The 20,096-nt window shown below is 41.4% G+C and overlaps 1 protein-coding gene across 9 annotated transcripts in view; it reads right to left on the bottom strand.

The window, feature by feature from the left end:
• ZMYM2 (zinc finger MYM-type containing 2) overlaps nt 1–19,736 on the bottom strand; it is a 62,709-nt gene extending 42,973 nt beyond the window's left edge. Inside the window, exons 1-4 of one of the 9 annotated variants that reach the window (XM_035114267.2) lie at nt 19,584–19,735; nt 10,652–10,767; nt 7,722–8,218; nt 7,367–7,460 (exon numbers count right to left, since the gene is read on the bottom strand). In XM_035114267.2, the coding sequence (XP_034970158.1) occupies nt 7,367–7,460; nt 7,722–8,141 (514 nt within the window). In that variant the 5' untranslated portion in view covers nt 8,142–8,218; nt 10,652–10,767; nt 19,584–19,735. Of the gene's footprint in view, nt 1–7,366; nt 8,219–10,651; nt 10,768–16,914; nt 18,211–18,945; nt 19,283–19,507 lie in introns of those variants that run through there. The other 8 variants (XM_035114262.2, XM_035114263.2, XM_035114261.2 and 5 more) reach the window with 8 other exon arrangements.
• Between the last annotated feature and the right edge of the window lie 360 nt (nt 19,737–20,096).

Here is a 20,096-nt window from a genome sequence, read left to right on the forward strand (position 1 = left end):
GTGCCTTTGGGGGTGTAAAGTCGAACTGTTGGAGAGTTACAGCTCCCGCTATGGCTATAGAGATTGATATGAGAGGCATGTTTTATTGCAGGTGAGGCAGATGTAGGCATCTGGTTTTGTTGCTACAGGTGCACCATGGTACTGCTTCTCTCTGTGCTGCTTCTATCAGTCATTCATCCTCTGGTCACTGCTGTGGATATACAACCTGCCTAACTTTATTTTCATAAGATTACTTTTTTCTAGAGAAAACATTACAAAAACTGCTACTTGAGAGAAGACTGGCTAGCTCTTCCAAACAGTTAGACACATGTGGGAAATGGGTCCTTCATTAGCCAAACTATAATTGGTTATCTTTAAGTATTAGCCACAGTTCCAGATTGTAAAAATAAAATAAAATACAATGAAAAATGTCTCATTTTAATTCATTTAATTTAATTTACTCCTATGTAGAAATGACTGTGTATGATATTTAATAAGGAAAATGGGAGATGTCTTTGTTTGGTCAAAATGACTTCAGTAGAATACTGCAGTCTTGAGTTTAGCACAAAATGTTTAAAAGTTGGGGTGGCAGTCTGGGAGCAATTTAAAATTTTTAATATTGGCTCAAAGGCACTATGAAATGAACCTTTGAATGAACCTCAGTGTTTAAATCTAATAGCATCTAAAGTTAAAACAGCCAAAGTTAAAATAATTCACCATTTCAGTGGGTAAGATAGAATAGTATTTGACACCTGTAAATCACACATATAAGCTCCTGGTTCATCCATGGACTGAAGAATGTGCTATTAAGTACCCCAGTGCACATACATACTGCAAAAAAATTGTGCATGGAATTGTGGCATGCTAAAATCCACAAGCAGGTTTCCGGTCAGTTGCTACAGAAAATTAATGTACTATACAGAAACATGGTAGTGATAATTGATGTGTCTCTCATTGGGAAACAAAGCAAACTCAGATTTAATTGTCTACAATATAGGAGTGATAGAGACCTACCTCACATGATTGTAAAGCAGTTTACAGTGGTACCTCGGTTTATGAACACAATTGGTTCCGGAAGTCTGTTCATAAACTGAAGCGTTCATAAACTGAAGTGAACTTTCCCATTGAAAGTAATGGAAAGTGGATTAATCTGTTCCAGACAGTCCGCGGAGTACTTAAACTGAAGCGTTCATAAACTGAAGCGAACTTTCCCATTGAAAGTAATGGAAAGTGGATTAATCCATTCCAGACGGGTCCGCAGAGTACTTAAACTGAAGCGTTCATAAACTGAAGCATGGGTGTAATTGGTTCCGGAAGTCTGTTCATAAACTGAAGCATTCATAAACTGAAGCGAACTTTCCCATTGAAAGTAATGGAAAATGAATTAATCCGTTCCAGATGGGTCCACGGCGTTCGTAAACCGAAAATTCATAAACCGAGGTGTTCATAAACCGAGGTTCCACTGTATACATGAAGCTTTATGGCTAAACTTCATAAAGTTCTGAAACACCAGTCACTTACAGTGGTGTCGGAAACATATTCAAGCAACCTCTTATGACCAGAGCTGTATTTGTCTTTTATGTCTGAAATTGTGTACAGGTATCAGGTGCAAAAATTAAGCACCTTCAGAAACTCAAGTTTTCATTAGTTTCATGTCTTTCTCAGTTAGAGAGAAACAAAGCTTGATTGGTGAAATCTCAAGAACTAAAAAAGTGGCTGAGCAGATTTGGAGGTCAGAGTTTTTAGCAGGCAACCCTTTCCCCCTACTCAAAAGTTAGCAGAAGAATTACAGGTATACCTAAATGCCACTGTGCAAGTTTTGTTCTACACTTGTAACTTAGAGCAGTGTTTCTCAACCAGTGTGCCTCCAGATGTTTTGGGACTACAACTCCCATCATTCTTAGCTAGCAAGACCAGTGGTCAGGAATGATGGGAGTTGTAGTCCCAAAACATCTGGAGGCACACTGGTTGAGAAACACTGACTTAGAGATCTTGTGGCCACAGGTTTATACAGTGGTGCCTAGCTAGACGAATTTAATTCGTTCCACGGGTCTTTTCTTATAATGAAAAATTCATCTAGCGAATCCCATAGGAATGCACTGAATTTTTTTAAAAAAATTTTAAATTGAATTTCAATGCATTCCTATGGGAAACCGTGATTCGCTAGACGAATTTTTCGTAAAACGAATTCGTCTAGCGAGGCAACCTCCGCTAGAAAAAACCTTTCGTTAAGCAGGGCATTCGTTAAGTGAGGCACCACTGTATCTTTCTTTTAACACATAGTAGTATATACAATTCTTTTGTAGTCTTCCACTGTTTGGTTTTTAAATTTAATGTTTTGGTGACAATATTAATGTTTGTTTTATTTGCTGTAAACCGCTTAGAGATATATAATTTGTTACATAAATAGATGGATCCTCACTCTTTTCTTCTAGGAGCAAAATTTTGTTCTCCCAACCCCCTTTTGACCCTTCTCATGTGTTCCAAGTTACTTGTATCTATGTTCAAAACTGAATCCAACACTTTCCTTACAGCAATGAGCTGGTTTCTGCTTAAGGTTCATTTTCACTTCTCTTAACAAAACATGGTTTGGACCTATCCCATCCCATTTAAATGGACACACATATAAGAAACAGTGACCAGAACCCAGACAACTCCCAAATGTTTGGTTATGATGCCAGAGCAAAAGGACAAAGGTCTGCTGGTTGAACCATTAGCAGATCTTGTTAAAAGCAACCAGGTCTCCATCTCTATTTATCATACATAAATGAACAAAATTATCAACTTTACAGGGCTACAAAAACTGTCTTTATTCATGGATAACTAAAGTAGCTAAGCTTAACACTCTTAACCTGAGCAGGGTGTGTAGCAGTTCTCTTGAAAATTCAAACATGTTCAACTCAACATATAAAGAAAATGGGTAGGGAAGGAGAGAATGCATTTTGAAGCTAAGCAAAAAAGATCATATATTGTATTTATTGCTGTGGGGTTTCTACAACACCCAGTATTCATAAAGCCACCAGTGACACTATTCACTCATGAGACATTATCCTATATCTCTGGATATTTCTAGCTCGTATCTTCAATGACAGCTAAAGTTCCACTACTGCCCAATCTTACTAACTTGAAGACACCCCAGTGTGTGAGAACTTCGCCCCCTTCCACTCAAAAATCTAAAAAGGCAGCCAACAAATTGCCGTCCAAGAACTTGGATGAAAGTGCCTTTAGGGGAGTTCTCCATGGATAACAATTTAAGAATAAGAAATAACCAACTTCTGAACAGCACCTGATTATAGACAGATTAGAAGTGGTCAAAACCTGTTTACTTAAAAACATCTCGATCCCCATCAATCCAGAAACGCTCCCTTGATGCAAAGCAATGGTAATAGAAGATGCTCCTTTGAACATGTTACAGATAAGTGAATTAAGTCTCCTCCCCCCTTAGATATTAAGTTCTTGTCATGAAACATTGTGGGCTGGAGAAATAAGGCAAATAACTAAGTTCCTAGAGCAGGGGTCCCCAAACTACGGCCCCCGGGCCGGATGCGGCCCAATTGGCCTCCCAATCCGGCCCGCGACGACCCCCGGCGCCCGCTCTTACGGCGCGCGGCGCGGCGACGATCTTCAAAATCGGCAAAAAATCGCCGAAAATCCTTTGTGCGCATGCGTATGGGCCTCTCCCGACCCAGAAGAGGTCATTTCTGATGCACTTCCGGGTCGGGGGAGGCCCATACGCATGCGCACAAGCGATTTTCGGCGATTTTTTCCTGACCGCATGCGCGTGCGCATGGGCGCACACTCCCCCGCCCTCCGGCCCGCTGCGCGCGCACTCCCCTACCCTCCAGCCCGCCGCGCGGTCGGCGCGGCGGGCACTGGCCCGCTGCGCGGTAAGTCTGGGGACCCCTGTCCTAGAGTATCTAAGGAACTTTGATGTAGTTATGCTCCAGGAGACCTGGTCTCAAACCCCAATAGTAATTGAAGGCTTTAAAGCCTATTCACTGCCAGCCTTCAAACTAAACCCAAAAGGTAGATTCCAGCCAGTTTAGCCATTCTTACTGCTCTACGTTTAGATTTAAACCTGACATCCCTTCAAGCATGTAGCTCTACTATCTAAACCAGGCATAAGCAAACTCGGCCCTCCAGATGTTTCAGGACTACAACTCCCATCACCCCTAGCTAACAGGGCCAGTGGTCAGGGATGATGGGAGTAGTCCCAAAACATCTGGAGGGCCGAGTTTGTCTATGCCTGATATAAGCCTTCAAGTTTGATTAGAATCAAGGCACACTTGCCAAAATCTATGCAGATATACCTCCCTGCACAGAGAGGCCCTCCCCACTTCTTCACTGGAGCCATCTAAGCAGTTTGCAACAACATATTCCCTCTACTGAAATAATCCTAGCAGGCGACCTTAACGAGAGGGTGAGCAATGACGACTCTGCACTTCTCAGAGTGCTTGGACTTGACCAAGGTAATTCTCTACCTGCCTTTAACTGTCTACTGTTCTAAGGACAACATCTTGAACAATGCAGGCATATGCCTCACCAATTTTTTCATTCAATTCAGTAAAGTCTTGCTCAATTATTCAGTGAGTTTTGATAATTTCGGAGAGTTCGCCTATCTATCAAAAAGGGGTTAACTGTTTGATTGACTATTTCCTGGTTTCCCCAGTATTTGGGGGGGGGGGTTGAGTCATGGTGGGCGATTGCACTGTTAAGTAACCACTTATTATTGACCTTGGCCATAGAACTTAACTGTCCTGTGCTCACACCTTTCCTGCCCAACTCCTGATGAAAACATAAGACATTTTGCCAAGAATTCCTTGGACTGCATAAATTCCATCAATTATTTAAAACCAAGTCCACACTGGAGCGCAGTTTCTGTAATTAACCCAAAATACCCTCAAGAAGCTATCAAAGCATATGGGAATCTATTAACATCTCTAACCAATTTTTCAAAACAACGATTTAAGGTGCAGAAACAATCCAGGGAGTCTTTTACTAACAACTGGTTTGACAAGGAATGCAGAGCTCTAAAATATCATATCCAGAATATTTATTGACAATACTGGAAGGAAGAGGGTGCTGCCTACTTCCAGAATGTTTTAGTTCTAAAAATCTACTGTGGTATCTTACTAAAAAAGAGAGAGAGAGAACTGGATATACTAACAAGCAATGGGAAAATCTGCTTCATAACTTCAAATAGCTCTAGGAAATTCTGGTTCTTGGTCTCTGAGGAACTCAACACCAAAGACCTCTCCACTCCATCCATTTCGTTTAGTAGTTGGTATCATTACTTTGCAAGTGTCTTGCACAAGGAACGACTAGATGGAGTGGCATGTCACCATTCTATGCTCCCAATCTCACCTGATGAAATAAAAATGCTAATAGTCCAGCTAAAGCAAGGGAAGGGCACCTGGTCCAGATGTGATAGGCTCCAAAGTCCTAAAATTAGACCTGACTGGTGAACCCCTTTGCTGGCTAACCTGTTCACATGGGTGAATAACACTGGATCCATGCCAGAGGCATGGACAAGGGCAATAACAGTTCCAATATATAAAGGGAGACCATATCATACCATCTAAGTATAGATCAATAAGTCTTTTCCCTATAGTGGGGGAGTTATATGCTAAACATCTATTGGGTAAACTTACACTTTGGATGTCTCAACTTGCAATACTAGGCCCAGAGCAGGTGTTCCTTTGCCAGGGTAAACTATTCTGGACCAGTGTGTCATCCTATCTCACCCAGATAGAATCTAGACACATAAAAACCACTCTGAAAATGCTTTTTGTTAAAGTGCTTTTAAAAACACATTGAATTTTCCATAAGGCTCACTATCACCATCTAGTGTCACATTGTATACAGCACACTTAAAACCTTTTATTTGCAGCTGTATAGTCCCCTGTTAATAAATATTCTAAGGCATCCAAGTCAAAGCTCAGTCTATACGATCTTTCTGGACCTAAAAGGAACTTTTGCTTCAATCCCAATTTATACCCTGGAATAAATTAACCAGAATGAACATTAGCGTAAGGTTACTTTTTCTTATTAGGAAATTATACACCTCCATGAGCTGCCAGTGAAATGCTCCCAACTAGGCAGGCGAATCCTAAAAAATTATTGTCAACAAAGGAGAGGAAACAGGGTTGCATCTTAGCCCCTTATTCAATCATTTTCCATATGACCTTGTTCTCTGTTTATGTGGGGTTGGTGCCCACTGCCCGAAGCTTAGCTCCATTCATACTGTATTCCCATTCTATTATGCAGGTTAGATTGGGGGCCACTCAGGTCTTTGGTGTTGAGTGCCCCAGAGACCAAGAACCAGAATCCCCACCAATGTAGAGCTTTTTTCCTTGCAAGATTTAACATCTGCGACTGTAAGGAAGAGTCTAGAAAATTCCTTATTCAGAAAGATATGATCCTTGTGGTATAAACAGGTCAAAACCATTGCACATGTTTTATTTTACTGCCCATTTTACACAGAAAATCAACAATAAATATATAAACCCCATGCTGAAAGGAAGGTTAAATTGTCCTGACTTCTCCAGGGTTTCCTTTCTACTAAACATCTGTAGGCCTGCCATTATGGATAATGTGGCAAAATTTCTGAGAGATACCATGAAACTACATCACTACAGGATTTGAGAGGCACTTTTAAACCTTATTATGTCTGTACCATATTAGTTTTATCTTAAAATATCTCGTATTATGAACAGATGCTAGTTTTATGCTTTGACTGCTCCTCCTTCAGTAATCACATTACTGTTTTACAGCTCCGAAAAGGAGTGAGGTTGTTGGTCTGTTTTTGTTCTTGTTTTTATTATGTACTTTGTGTTCTCATTGTGTATTTTTATGTTCTGAACCACCCTGTGATCTTCGGAGGAAGGGTGGTATACAAATTTAAATAAATAAATAATATTCTTAACAAATGAAATATTTTTTTCTCCAGTAACTGAAACAATATTTTCCTTTTTTATCATAGACAATAATTATTCTATCCAGCAACTAACAATCCCTTCCGTAAAGTACACTATGTTCACTCATAAGCAAGCCACACCAAACAATGGGCCTTACTCTTCAACAGCTACTCACCTTGGTCACAAATTAAGATATAATTCTGTAGCACAGAAGGTATGTGGGCTGCATAGTCCAAACAGAATATGCTTTAATTGTTATAGTAACCAGCTATTATGCACACTTGTTCAGCAAACATACTAATTACAGTGGAAATCTCCATTTAAATAACCTTGATTAAATAAATGCAGCCTGATTTGTAAACCTGCACCATGGTCTCAAAAACGGAAAAAATAATCCACAACGTGACTGGTATTATTAGTTGTGCTACTCATAGAAGAGATATATATTTGCATAAAAAGGTACAACCTACCAGGGTTATGATGAGTCGCAGATTCTCCATTCTGAAAGACATCTCCAGCTACGTTCATTCTACCAGGATTGAAAGGTCCTACACCAGTCTTGGTCTGTGAAGTTAAAGATGGGGTGTATGTTTGTATATTAACACCAAAATTACTTGACTGCAGTCCGTTAGATACATCTCCCAAGTTGGTATTCTGTAGTGATGTTACATGTGTAATCATTAAGTTCATGTCACGCCCTTCAGTATTTTCTAAACGGCCAACACTCACAGAGCTCATACCTCTTTCTAATGTAGTAACATTAGCAATTTGAATTTCAGAGTCTGGTTCTGTGGTTATACCACTATTACCTATTCCTGCATTTACCTTACTTCTTGAAAAACTGGGTGGTGAAAATTCCATCTCTGTGGCTCTGTTTTTAGGCTCTGGAAATCTTCTTTCACTGAAACTGGAATCATTTTTCTCTTGCCCCTGATTTGCTTCAGTATCTTCTTCATCATCAATAATAATAGTTTCAGTTATACTTCCCTTTTGAGAACTTAGGTCTTTTGTTGGAACCACTGCTTTGGGGTCATTTCCGTGATGCTCTTCATTACTGGGTGAACTAAAAGCCACATTTCTAGGATCCGTTATCAACCCTGCAGAAATCTGTGGAGGTTGCACAGGTTCAACAAATACAACATCATCATCGTCTTCTACAGAAGGACTCTGGAACTTAGATCTAGAAACCAGAGAGTTAGATGGACAGCCGAAAGAGTTTCCTACATTGGCTAGGCCAGTTGCCATTGTGGTAGGCCCCAATAACTCAGATGGGTGTTCAGACAGCGCCAGTTTTCAGACAGCTTGTGGACCTTCCAGAAAAACTGTTATAAAAGAAAAAAAACAGTTTTACTATAATACAATGTTCTGGTTGTTTAATTCAGAAAGTATTTTCCAAATGCAGCATACTTCCAATTGTTTTCTTTTCCTGGCTGGTATGTGTATGTTCTCTCTCTCCCTCCCTCCCTCCCTCCTTTTATCAGTTAGATCTAGAAGTTTCCATGTGTGAGGCCAGTATCTCTGTTCTACTGAAGCAAGAGATCCCTTTTTTGTTCTAGCCATGCACTCATCTCATGAATACATGTAGATGTCAAAATCCTTTCAACAGTTTTGACAAGTGTTTTAAATAAATTCTTCTTTATAGAGAGGACAGCTATTCAGAGACCAACATGTTGTATGTGAAATCACACATTAAAGGACTTATGGAAAGCAATCTAATGGCCTAGTTCAGATACAATATGAAATCATGATTTACCACTAGTTCTAGCAAGCCTCAAATCAGGATGATTTCCATCCCCTCTATTCACACAATGGCAGGAAACCAAAGGCTTGCACTTTTCATTTTGCATAAAGCAATTTCCCATTACAGTACATCAAAACTTCTGAAACAATTCTAACTGTAATTAGTTTTGAACTAGGCACTTTTAGAATAAACCACTATTTACCAAATTTGAACGGAAAAGAAAATTGGTTCTTCAAAATCTAAAGTGGAAGCTTTCAATGTCCAGGTAACATGCATTTTTGTGGGGGAGTGTACCAACCCAAGGTTTGCTATGACTTTTTTCATGTTAAACCTCTAAAGCAGGTCAGAAAAAAGAAAATGGGCCAAGATTCCTCTGCTGAACATGTGGTAATTGGCAATTCAACTTTAAGCTCATATTATGTATGTGGGCCTCTAAATTTATCAAGATACTTAGTAAGATAAGACTTAATCTAGATCTAAGCATCAGATTTCGATATTTGAAAAATGAGGTCATGACTCAAGGTGAACATACACAAAACCAGAGGGGTAGCTGTATAAATCCGTTGCAAACAGCAAAGACCCATGTGTCGCTGCAAGCCACTAGATAGATGTTACATGCCTAATCTTTGAGTTGATGTCACATCTTTCAGGATTTACTAAACATCCAACACGCACAGAGCTCATACCTCTTTCCAATGTAGTAACATTAGCATTTTAGAATTCAGAATCTGGTTCTGTAGTTATACCACTATTACCTATTAAAGACTAACACTTATTATGATATAAACTTTTGAGGGTAAGATTTGATTCATCTTACAACAGATAGCTGAAGGGGCTATCCATTTCCACCTACAAAAATACTTGGGTACCAAAAGTCACTTTCAGGGTTTTTGTTTTGTTTTTTAAAAAACTTTATTCAAAAGTTTTATAACATACAAAAAATTGAATGATATATAACAGTAATATCCTCTATACAACTTTAATTTGCTTGATCATGTGGCTTCCTCAATAGAAAGTGTTTGACATTGAAATCAGGGTGGATAAAAAATCAATGATTTTTAAAAAAAAATCAAAAAATGGATTTTTTATTTAAATCGGATTTTTTTAAATAAAATGCTTTTTGAGGAAAATATATTACCATCCAAAGGTTATTCCATCATGAAATAAAGATTAGTTTTTTAATTATGTAGAATAAGGTTGTATATGTTTAATTATTTGGGTAAATAAATGCCATTAATCCATTCACAATGTCATGCTCTTCCAGAGGTTTTTGTAAGATTATTGGGCAGTTTCTCTGCCTACAAGATATTATCACAGATGCTTGGTTTACTTTTGCCGTTCTCAAAACTGAATTTGACTCAACAGAGATCACATGCCTCTTCTTCACAGCAAAAATGTTATAACATGAACAGAGTTGAGAAAAAGACCTTAATCCTATTGTTCTACAAACCTATGAATACAGAAACAACCCCTTCAGTGCTAAGTTTCAAGAAGTTCAGTGAATAGAATAGAAACAATATTTTTCTGATTGTTTGGAGTGGACAGTATTTAAGTTTTTCATGTGTAGGCTGGGCTGACAGTCTAAGTTTCTTAAAATATATATATTTTGTTTTTGTTTAGCCAAATTAGTTAACAAACATGGATGTTTGTTTAAGCAAATAACATATGCTGTAATGTTATTGTTTCAGTTGAATAAATCTATTTAAATTGTTATTGTTAAGGTAATGATTATTTTTCTCCTTCCTAAGTAAAGTTGTCCAAATATGAATGATTAACCTATTAAACTGGGGATAAAAAACTAATATGAAAAGTTGTTATTCTAAAAATCTTCATCTACTTGCATATTAAAGTTATACCAGCAAGAATTAGTCTTTATGTAGACAACTATGATTTAAATCAAGCCTTACTGACTACACTGGAGTGATTCTTTTGAAACACCTTATAATCTGCCTGAAATCACCATCCCGAATACCACTTCTATAAAGGATTAGGTATTATCTTCTGAAACACTTACCCATTCAAGAACATGTAGTTGTAGTTTAAGCTTTAAAAGTTGTTCCAGTGCCTTGTTTGTGCTGGAAACCTGGTTCTCTCTTTCAGAGAGACTGGAGATCTCTGAAAATATGTATCCTGAAACAGATTAGATCAATGTTAAGAATGTTTATTATTCAGAAAACATACAATATTTCAGTCCTAACCCCAAAACAAACCTAAACTTAAAAATACACCTAGTTCCATCAGGAATTGTGTCATGTTCACTAAAGCAAATGGGAAATGTATTACTTGACAAAACTCAAGTAACATTCACATTGCTGATAAATTGCTTGGTTTGTACCACCAGTTGTGTAGAAAGAAAACATGATAGGAACATTTACAAACAGCCACAGATTTCAAACTATATCCTATATAATAGTCCCTGTGTCTCTGCGTCCAGTCCCTGTGTCCGCGCTGCTGCGCATGTGCCCCACGGACACAGGGATTGGACACAGAGACTGGACGCACACACCGCGCACTCTCCCCACCGATGAAGAGAATCAGAACCCAGTAAACGAGCCACTGGCAGCTTCTCCTCACGCCTCACTGTTCCTTGTACTATCGCTCTAGAAAACACAATTTTTAATGTCACTAATCTATTCTTGAATACAAATTTAGTTCCATATTCACTCATTTCAAGAGTTAAAAAAGGAGTGTCATATTACAATGATGACACATTTAGAAAGCTACCAGTCACCTAGCTATCTAGAATGTTTCAAGAACCATTAGCATTGCTCAGAACTTATACTTGTTCCAACAATACACACATGCCCCCCCCAATACACACACTGAAAGCTGAGTTCAATCTCTTCCCCACCCCCACTGAAAGCATATTATAGAAGTGTATGCCAACCATCTGTACCAAGGCATTCTTACTTAATATTTGCAACTAAAACACAGAAGGGGTAAGCAGCTATCAGGTTGTATCTACCTTTTCCCATCAGAAAAGGACACAAATAACAGGACATAAACATGGGATACTGCTAGGGTTGCAAGACTCAACAGAGGACAGGACTTCTGTGCCTTTAATTGCCCTGCTCTCTTTTGAGTCTGGAAACCTTAAAGAAAAACCAGCAGACCCTTTGCTTGGAAATTAAACAAAGGGTCTGCTGGTTTCTCTTTAAGGTTTCCAGACTCAAAAGAGAGCAGGGCAATTAAAGGCACAGAAGTCCTGTCCTCTATTGAGTCTGGCAAACCTAGACACTGCAGAATTATGACCCAACTAGGAACTTACATAGACAAGAAAACCATCAAAACAGTGACATCATATAGCTTGAGCGCCCAAATATTGATAGTACCAGAAAATGTGGTAATACCTATGTGCCTTAACCTTCCAAAACATTAAAACAAGTGCTAATTATTGCTAAACTCTTCTAGATAGAATCCTAAGCCCTTTAATGCTTTATAGGTCAAATGAGCACTTTGATTTGGGCCTATAAATCACCTGGTAGCCTCACATACAATGCACTGCAGTGAACTAGCCTAGACGTTGCCAGAGCATAGATGACAGAAGTTAGCTATGCCTGCCTAAATAGGGGCACACTGGGCTATCAGCCAAAGCTGATGAACAGCATACATTTGTGTTTATACTTCAAATTATCTACCTGTACCTTAGCAGAAAGCAGCCTGCAATTTTATATTCATGAATTCCACTCCTATACATGTTCAAAAGTCAATACTACTACCTGTATGTTTAACAGGGCTTACACTGGGTATATATGATGGGACTGGAGCCTTTTTACTTGCATTTATTCATTAGCATGATCTCAAAGATGCTGAAGAGTGTTGCTTTTTTAATGAGAAAATTATAAATATTGTATATGTCTATGCTTCTATACCATAAAATATAGCAAGGTGTACACTTTAAAACATCATTTAAAACTAAAAATAAATAAAAGCATAATCATTCAAGTGAATTGGCTAATCAAAGTCTTCCAAGGCCTGGCAGCACAAAAAAACTCTTCAGAAGTCAAAAGTGAAGGTGCCTGCTGAACCTCTGCTGGAAATGTTCCACAGCATGGGACGGACCCACACCACTAAATGCCCAACTTCTAGTTGAGGCTGACTGGGCCTCTGTAAAACGGGAGACAACAAACAGCACTCCTCCATGTGATCTCAGGGATCAAGATGGGATATAAGAAGTCAGGTGGTCCTTAAGATACCTTGGGCTCAAGTTGTTTTGTGCATCAACACAAAAACCTTGAACATAGCCAAGTAGTATATGGGCAATCAGTGCAAACATTTTTAGATGTCACCTGCTGTTGGCCACCTGCCCTATCTAGCTAGCCCAGCATTTCCCAAACTTGGGTCTCCATCTGTTTTTAGACTACAGTTCCCATGACTCCTGCTGCTAGCTAGGAATAATAGTTGTATGCAGTCCAAAAACAGCCAGGGACCTGTTTGGGAAACATTTGTCTAGCCACTGAATTCTAAACCAGCTGGAGCTTCCAGACAAGGCCCTAACACAAAGCACACTGCAATAATCCAGTCTTGGTGTTACTAAAGCAAAGCTATCCCAATCTAGTTACAGCCATGGCTGGTGCATCAAATAGGGTTGCCAGACTCAATAGAGGACAAGACTTCTGTGCCTTTAATTGCCCTGTCCTCTATTGAGTCTGGAAACCTTAAAGAGAAACCAGCAGACCCTTTGCTTGGAAATTAAGCAAAGGGTCTGCTGGTTTCTCTTTAAGATTTCCAGACTCAAAGGGAGCAGGGCAATTAAAGGCACAGAAGTCCTGTCCTCTATTGAGTCTGGCAACCCTAGCACCAAACTAAGGGTCACTTGGGGCCTGAATGAGAAATATATATCTAAGAGTACCCCCCCAAGCCATGCATCTGTTCCTTTAGGGAGTGCAATCCAACCCAGAACAGATAACTCTCCTATTGTCTGGACAAAGGAACCACCCAAAGCCTCAGTCTTCCCACAGCTGTTTGTTGGCCGTCCTCCAGTCCACCACTGCATTAAGGCACTGGTCCAGAGCTTGCAGCCTCTCTTGATTCTTGTTATGAAGAAATAGAGCTATGTGCCACCAGCGTGCTGCTAGCACTGTGCACACAAATATCTAATGTTTGGCTTCACATTTTAAAAATATTTTAAGCATGTTTTATTAATTGTTGTCCTATCTTTTAACAGAAGAGCCCCCATGGAAAAGTCATGTGTATTTTTGAAGAGAGGTAAGAGTCACTGGGTTTAATTCCTTTTATAATCCTTGTGTTATAGCTGTAAAATGGAACTAGTAATGCTGCCATGTGAAAGATTTGACTAGCAGTTTACAGCTTAGCTCATTTTCTTGAATTATCTGTTTTGTATGTCAATGGGTGCCCTGGACTGACCAACTGTCCTTGTTTAAGCTTTACTGCCCACCATCTATTATATATTTTGGAAAATAGTTTGTATCAGTCTTCGCCAAATTTGGCATGAGGGTTCCCAAGGCGGAACCAGCAGTCTTTGTCAATGTTTAGTCAGCAGCCACCATTTTGAATCAAGATGGCAGACCAAAATGTCCCACACATAGATTCAGGGTCAGGTCAGGTGTTCCCTGAGTTGGGTGGGTGGATGCACACACCCATAAATCATGCCATTACACCATCCATTTAAATATCATGATTTCGTTTTTCTGTTTCTTTGAATTCTTAGGCAGCGCAAGGCACTCCCTGCTAATCTCAAAGTAAGTGTTTTCTATCATGTCAACACTGTATTCCACATGCTGCACATGCAACTTGTCATGTCCACAGGTAGGCTCACTTTTAGTTTCCACTTTGTGCTTGTGACAGTTTCATTCTACAAAGTATTATGTTGTGCTGATGCAGCCTATTAGGTGTGAACAATTCTTCTTGGTTACAAGATACTTAAATCCATGCAATAGCATGTTCTGTGACCACCATCACCCACTCTACCAGGTTTAACCTTCCCTAAATTGCTATTTTGTGACCGCAGCTCTGTGGTTGTTGTTTTTTAAAGTAAAATTAGTTGCCCAACTAAAATTAGTCTGCCCAACTATCTTAACTGTACATGATTGTGATAAAATGTTGAAATAAACAAGTCACAAAAGGTTTAATCTTTGTGCAAACCACGCAATACATTCAGTTTACATATGATCTTGAAATACAGTGCAGGGATAAAGATGTACTAAAGTGTGAGAATTTAAATGTTAACCAACTTCCTACAAGTTAAGCATTCATGTTCATGAAGCCTGAGAGAGCAATTTGTTGATTAAAAAAAAGAGTCTACTTTTTGCACTGTAATCAATGGAACAATTGTACTGTTTTAAAATTAGAATGTAGTTTCAGCCTTATGTTATAAGTGATGACCAAGAAGATTTGTGTTTTTAGGAATGAGCATATAGCCAAGTTAAAATTCTGAAGAAACATAACATGCTTCATGTGGCCAGAGGTGTAATTTCTGCTACTTGTTAACACACAACTTTTCATACCTACAGCTACTATGATACAATGTGGTGACCGTAAGTTTCAGACAGTCAGTGTGGCATAGTGAAAAGAAAATTGGCTTTAGTCCTGCCTTCAATCCCCAGCAGTCTTCAAATACCTGGTAAGCCATGATACTAACTGAGATTGGAACTTTCTGGGTGCAAAGCATGTGCCCTACCACTGACCTATGCATGAAGTCATTGGAGTAAGAGTGAGATAATAATTAAATAATGGATTTCACTGGCAAATCCTAGTTAATTCATTGACAGAAAAAACACAAAACATTTGTACCACTGCATTACATTTGTACTTTCAACAAAACAAGAAAACGTGTTTGATCACCCATTATCTCTGGTATCACTGTAGTCCTAGCCACTCATTTTAGAAATATTGGCAATACCGGTACTAATTTACTCCCAAGTTTAAATTTAATTACCTAATGATACACAAGGCAAAATCAGCTGAAAGTGGCCCTTTTAAAAAGTGTTACCTCCAGGCAAATAGATGTAGTTATCCTGTGACATTTAAGTTATCAACCAAGATGTCTTAGGATACACTTCCAACATAACCCTGAACACCTCCATAAATCAGTTTTTCTCTCTCTCCCTTGTTTATATACCACTTTCCCACAAGAAGTTCTCAAAGTGGTTTACATATTAAAAGGTGTGTGGCAAACATGTTTCAGTAAAGTTGTTAGTCTTCACAGGGATGACTGTCATCCATGCAACTTTCAGGAGCTGTAACAGATTCCAATAGACATCTAGATGCATGCAGCAAATGTCAGTTCCACATAAAATGTCTACAAAGACATGCCACTGCATTTACTTTTAATTCCCTATCCCTAAACTCCAATGTTATACTAGAAATGGGCCTAAAATTAAGTGGTGAAAAAAGCAGATTTTTCCCAAGAGTTACTTTTATATACACAAAGTTATTCATCTTAAGTATTTCTATTCACTTCATTCAGTGCCTTATCCAACTATTAATTTTATATAGCCAGCTCTTTATACTACTACTCCTGTTGGGAATTTCCCACTACACAGTAATGAAGTATCTTAAAACTACCAAAAACCTATTTTGTGGTGCCATCTATTACATTTCAAATGAAGATTCTAGTAAAATCAAATGTACCAAAACAATTAAGTCATAAGACACTTACAGTGTAAGAACTTCTGTACTACACAAGTAACTGTCAATGCAGAAGACTTGAATTCAATTGGACTTTCTGTCACAAAATAGGTATAGTGTTGCAACCTTAATGTCCCAGTACCAATCATTTACTTGCTTGTCCCAGTAAGACTTAGGACTAGCTTTCATGAGACAGTCTATACTTGATTTGCTCAGATAAATTGGTGGCGTGTTCGTAACTGCACCAATTCATGCAACACCATTTATACTTTAAAATTTACCAATAAAGATGTCTGCATCATCAACACCAATGGCTCTTTTATGCAAACCTATCACAAGATGATCACATGGGAGCCACCTCAGATATGAATGGGTCCCATATGCCAAACGGCATTGACTCAAGTCTTGCCTGTTGGGAATTTTTAGTCCTTTAGTATATGTTATCCTATTTTATTGTTCTGAAGTAAGCAGTGTGTCAACTACACCTCTCATCTAAATATGTGTTACTTGGAAATACATTCAAGTTATTCTATTTCAATACAGTATAACCTATTTTTAAGCATGCATGCTTTGATCCCCAGTTTAAAGAAGTCTATGTACTATGGTTTAAATAATTTTGCAGCTGAAACCCTTCAGAATGACCAAACATTCTCTCTGAAGACTTGTACAAAACAAGTTTCCATTCACCTTCAATTCTGGTATTTCTTTTATGTTGCTCAGGAAGTATTTATCAAATCATTTATAATTTGTTCAAGTCATCCTTTAACCTATGATCCTGCTGGAAGCTGTCAGAAATCACAAATCAAGAAAATAGTTGGGGGGCTGCAACCCTGTTTGGCATTACAATTTAATACACACTCATTTCCACATTTATGTGAATTTGTCACAGGTTATTTCAGCAAGTCTACTAAAGTCTGCAGAAAGCTATTTACAGTACAATCTTGCTCATGCTCTTGAAAAACTTGAGAAATTAGAATTTTGAATCAACCTGCACCCTTAAAGTTTAAGGCTTAAACCAGTTGCTCTAAAGAAAGCTTAAAAATCAGCACCCCCCATCCTCTGAGTAAACTAACACCTTGCATAAAGTGTACTCCTCATCTTTCTCCCTAATTTCTATGTGAATAATGGACAATGCTGATCTTAGATCATCCAATACCCATATTTGCCTCCTGCAAGCAAAAAAGTGAAATGCCACCAATGGTCTCTTAGTAAGAGACCCTTAACAAGCAACTATTGATCACTTTTAGTCTCCAGACGATGGGTTACGGCATAACCTGCTCTATTAGGTTTGCCCTCACAGAGCTTCTTCCTCACTTAGTGTAAAGAGCTGAAATTAATAAGGGGAAGAACTGCAGTCATCTCAGAATGTAAGAAAAGGATAGTTCTTCGCTGACTTTGCAATAGCCTTGAAAGAATTCACTCAAACGAGACAAAACCGATGGGTTTCTCAGATAGCATCAGGATTTAAAGGGAAATGGGGCAAATAAGATGTTTGCCCTTAGCAGAAAAACACATGAAAATGTCCATTGTGTCCAACTGTATCTTCTTCCCCACCTCCATGCCCAAGCAAATCCGCCTGAACGAGAAATAAAACGTGTGATTCAGAACACACTTCGCTCAGGACTGGATTATTTTAAGTCGTCTCCCTCTCGCCGGCCAGAGAAGTCAGGTAAGGTTGCAGGGATTCGGAATTGCGAGGGAATTAATTCGAAATCTGGTTAAATGTGCGCTTTAATATACGCTCCAAAACTCTAGAGGGCACTCGAAAGATACCCTCCCCATTCCCATCCCCCGCGCGGCCGAGCCGGGTAAGGCGAGCGGCAGGAGCCCGTCGTCTGCTTGCGGGTGTTGGTATTGCAGGAGCGATGTCTGCAGCAGAGCCCACCCCGGGGGGAGGAGTCGCCTTACGGCCATTACCGGGGCTTTGCTCCAGGGCAGCAGCTGCTGCACCCAACAACCCCCCCCCTTTTACCCTGGAAGCACCTCCTCTTAACCCCCCCACCCACCCATCACACTCCTCGTGCCAAAAAAGGGGGGAAGGATGATCTACCTCCTGCTCCTCCCCAAGGCAGAAAAACATATAAATAGCACTCACAATGGAGCTCCTTCTCCTTGCGAGGCTCTTGCCAAGACTGCACCAAACTGGCCTAGAGCCTAGGGAGAAGAGGTGCTGGTGGAGCGTGAGGGGGGGGGGTTGAAGCGGGTGCTAATCGAGGTAGTGGGCGCGCCTCCTCATCTTCCCCTCCAGGAGACGCCCTTCCTCCTGGGCAAAGAAACGGGTTGGCAGCACGGCCCTCCACTTTGAATCCTTCAGCCCCTCCAGCAGAGCCCCCTTCTCCCAGTGGGATAGAAACCTATTGCCCCAGAGACAGGCTCCACCCGCCCCAGCGCCTCCCCCACAGCGCCACCTCGGATGGGGGGTCGGCCCCGTCCCCCAGCGCTGCTCCCCAAGGGCGCCCAGCCTTGGGAGCCTTTGCTGGAGGGCAGCGGGGGGGGGTAGTTTGGACAGGCGCGGGGGGTGGGAGAGGAGGAGGCAATAGCGAAGACTTTCTCCCCACCCACCCAACACATACACAAAGCCGCCTCTTCTTTCCCCCTTCAGAGCTGTCTCTGGGGACCGAGTGTTAAGTCGATTGAACCCCCCCCCAAAAAACACACACACACGAACACACGCGCATATATATACACACACACAGACACACACACAAAAACAACAACCTGCGCGCGCGCCTTCAGCGCCGAGATCTGCCCTGGCGCCCGTCCCTGCCAATTGCCCCGGGTGTCGGGTTTGGCCCCCTGCAGTCGGCCGGCAGCACTGCCGCCTCCAGTCGGCCGCCATTAAGGAGACCGAGCCAAACAATACGGGAGGGGAGCGCGAGAGAAAGCGGGAGTTGGGGGGGGAGGACCCGCGGAGCGCAGCGCTGGGCGCAAAGAAGGGCGCCGCGAAAGGGGGGGAGGGGAGCCGGCGGGGTGGAGGGCATTGAAAACAAAACCGCGGGCGAGGCGGTTGGAACGAAGCCGTGATAAAATGGATCCTTCCCTTCTCCCCCCCTCCCCACGCCGCCACCCCAGATACCCCCAAGACAGCCCCCTCCGCATTTCTGCCCTCAGCGCCCCTCAGAGAGGGGGGCTTCCTCCTGTCCCCCCCCAACCGCCTCTCCCATCCCCCTCGCTGCCTCCCCCCGTCCCCAATCCCTGCTGGCGTGAGGCGAGAGCGACACGCAGCGGGGCATTTAGCCCGGGTTGCTGCGAGGCACGGCTGGACTGCTACGATCCCCACCCTGAAGGGGCAAGCTGGGCTCCAGCCAGCCACCCGGCTCTCCTCTACCTCAGCCGCTTCCTCTCACAGCCCTCACCAGTCTCGGGAGGGGGAAGTAGCTCGCCCCGGCGGCGGCGGCGGGTCACACGCACCCTCCGCGGCTCCGCCAACGCTTCCTCAACTCTAACTCGGTCCAGTCCCGGGCTAAGCGCTGCTGCTTGGCGGATGGGAGGAGCAGGGACCAACCCCACCAGGCGAGCTCGGGGAAAGGCCGCCTCGTGCGCCCGCTTATTGGCCTTCCCAGGAGGAGGGCTTCGTTGCCTGCCGAACCCATTGGAGCGGCTTCCCGCCTATCAGCATCCCCGCCGCATGTGGTTGGGCCGAGGCCCTGTCAATCCGATTCTCACTCACGCCTACGGTCCCTCCCTCTTTGGTTCCATCAGGTTAAACCCGAATCGCATTGCCCACCACCAACAGCTGCAGCACCTCTGCCTTTCTCCTGGTAGATGGGCGGGTTTCGGGCCCCAGAGGTTGCTGCTGCTGCTGCCGGGTACTTTCCTGCAGAAGTTTGTGCTGTTTTTCCCCCTGCATGAAAGCGGGATGGCATCCC

The sequence above is a fragment of the Zootoca vivipara genome, chromosome 4 (assembly GCF_963506605.1).
Source record: "Zootoca vivipara chromosome 4, rZooViv1.1, whole genome shotgun sequence".
Classification (NCBI taxonomy): Eukaryota; Metazoa; Chordata; class Lepidosauria; order Squamata; family Lacertidae; genus Zootoca; species Zootoca vivipara.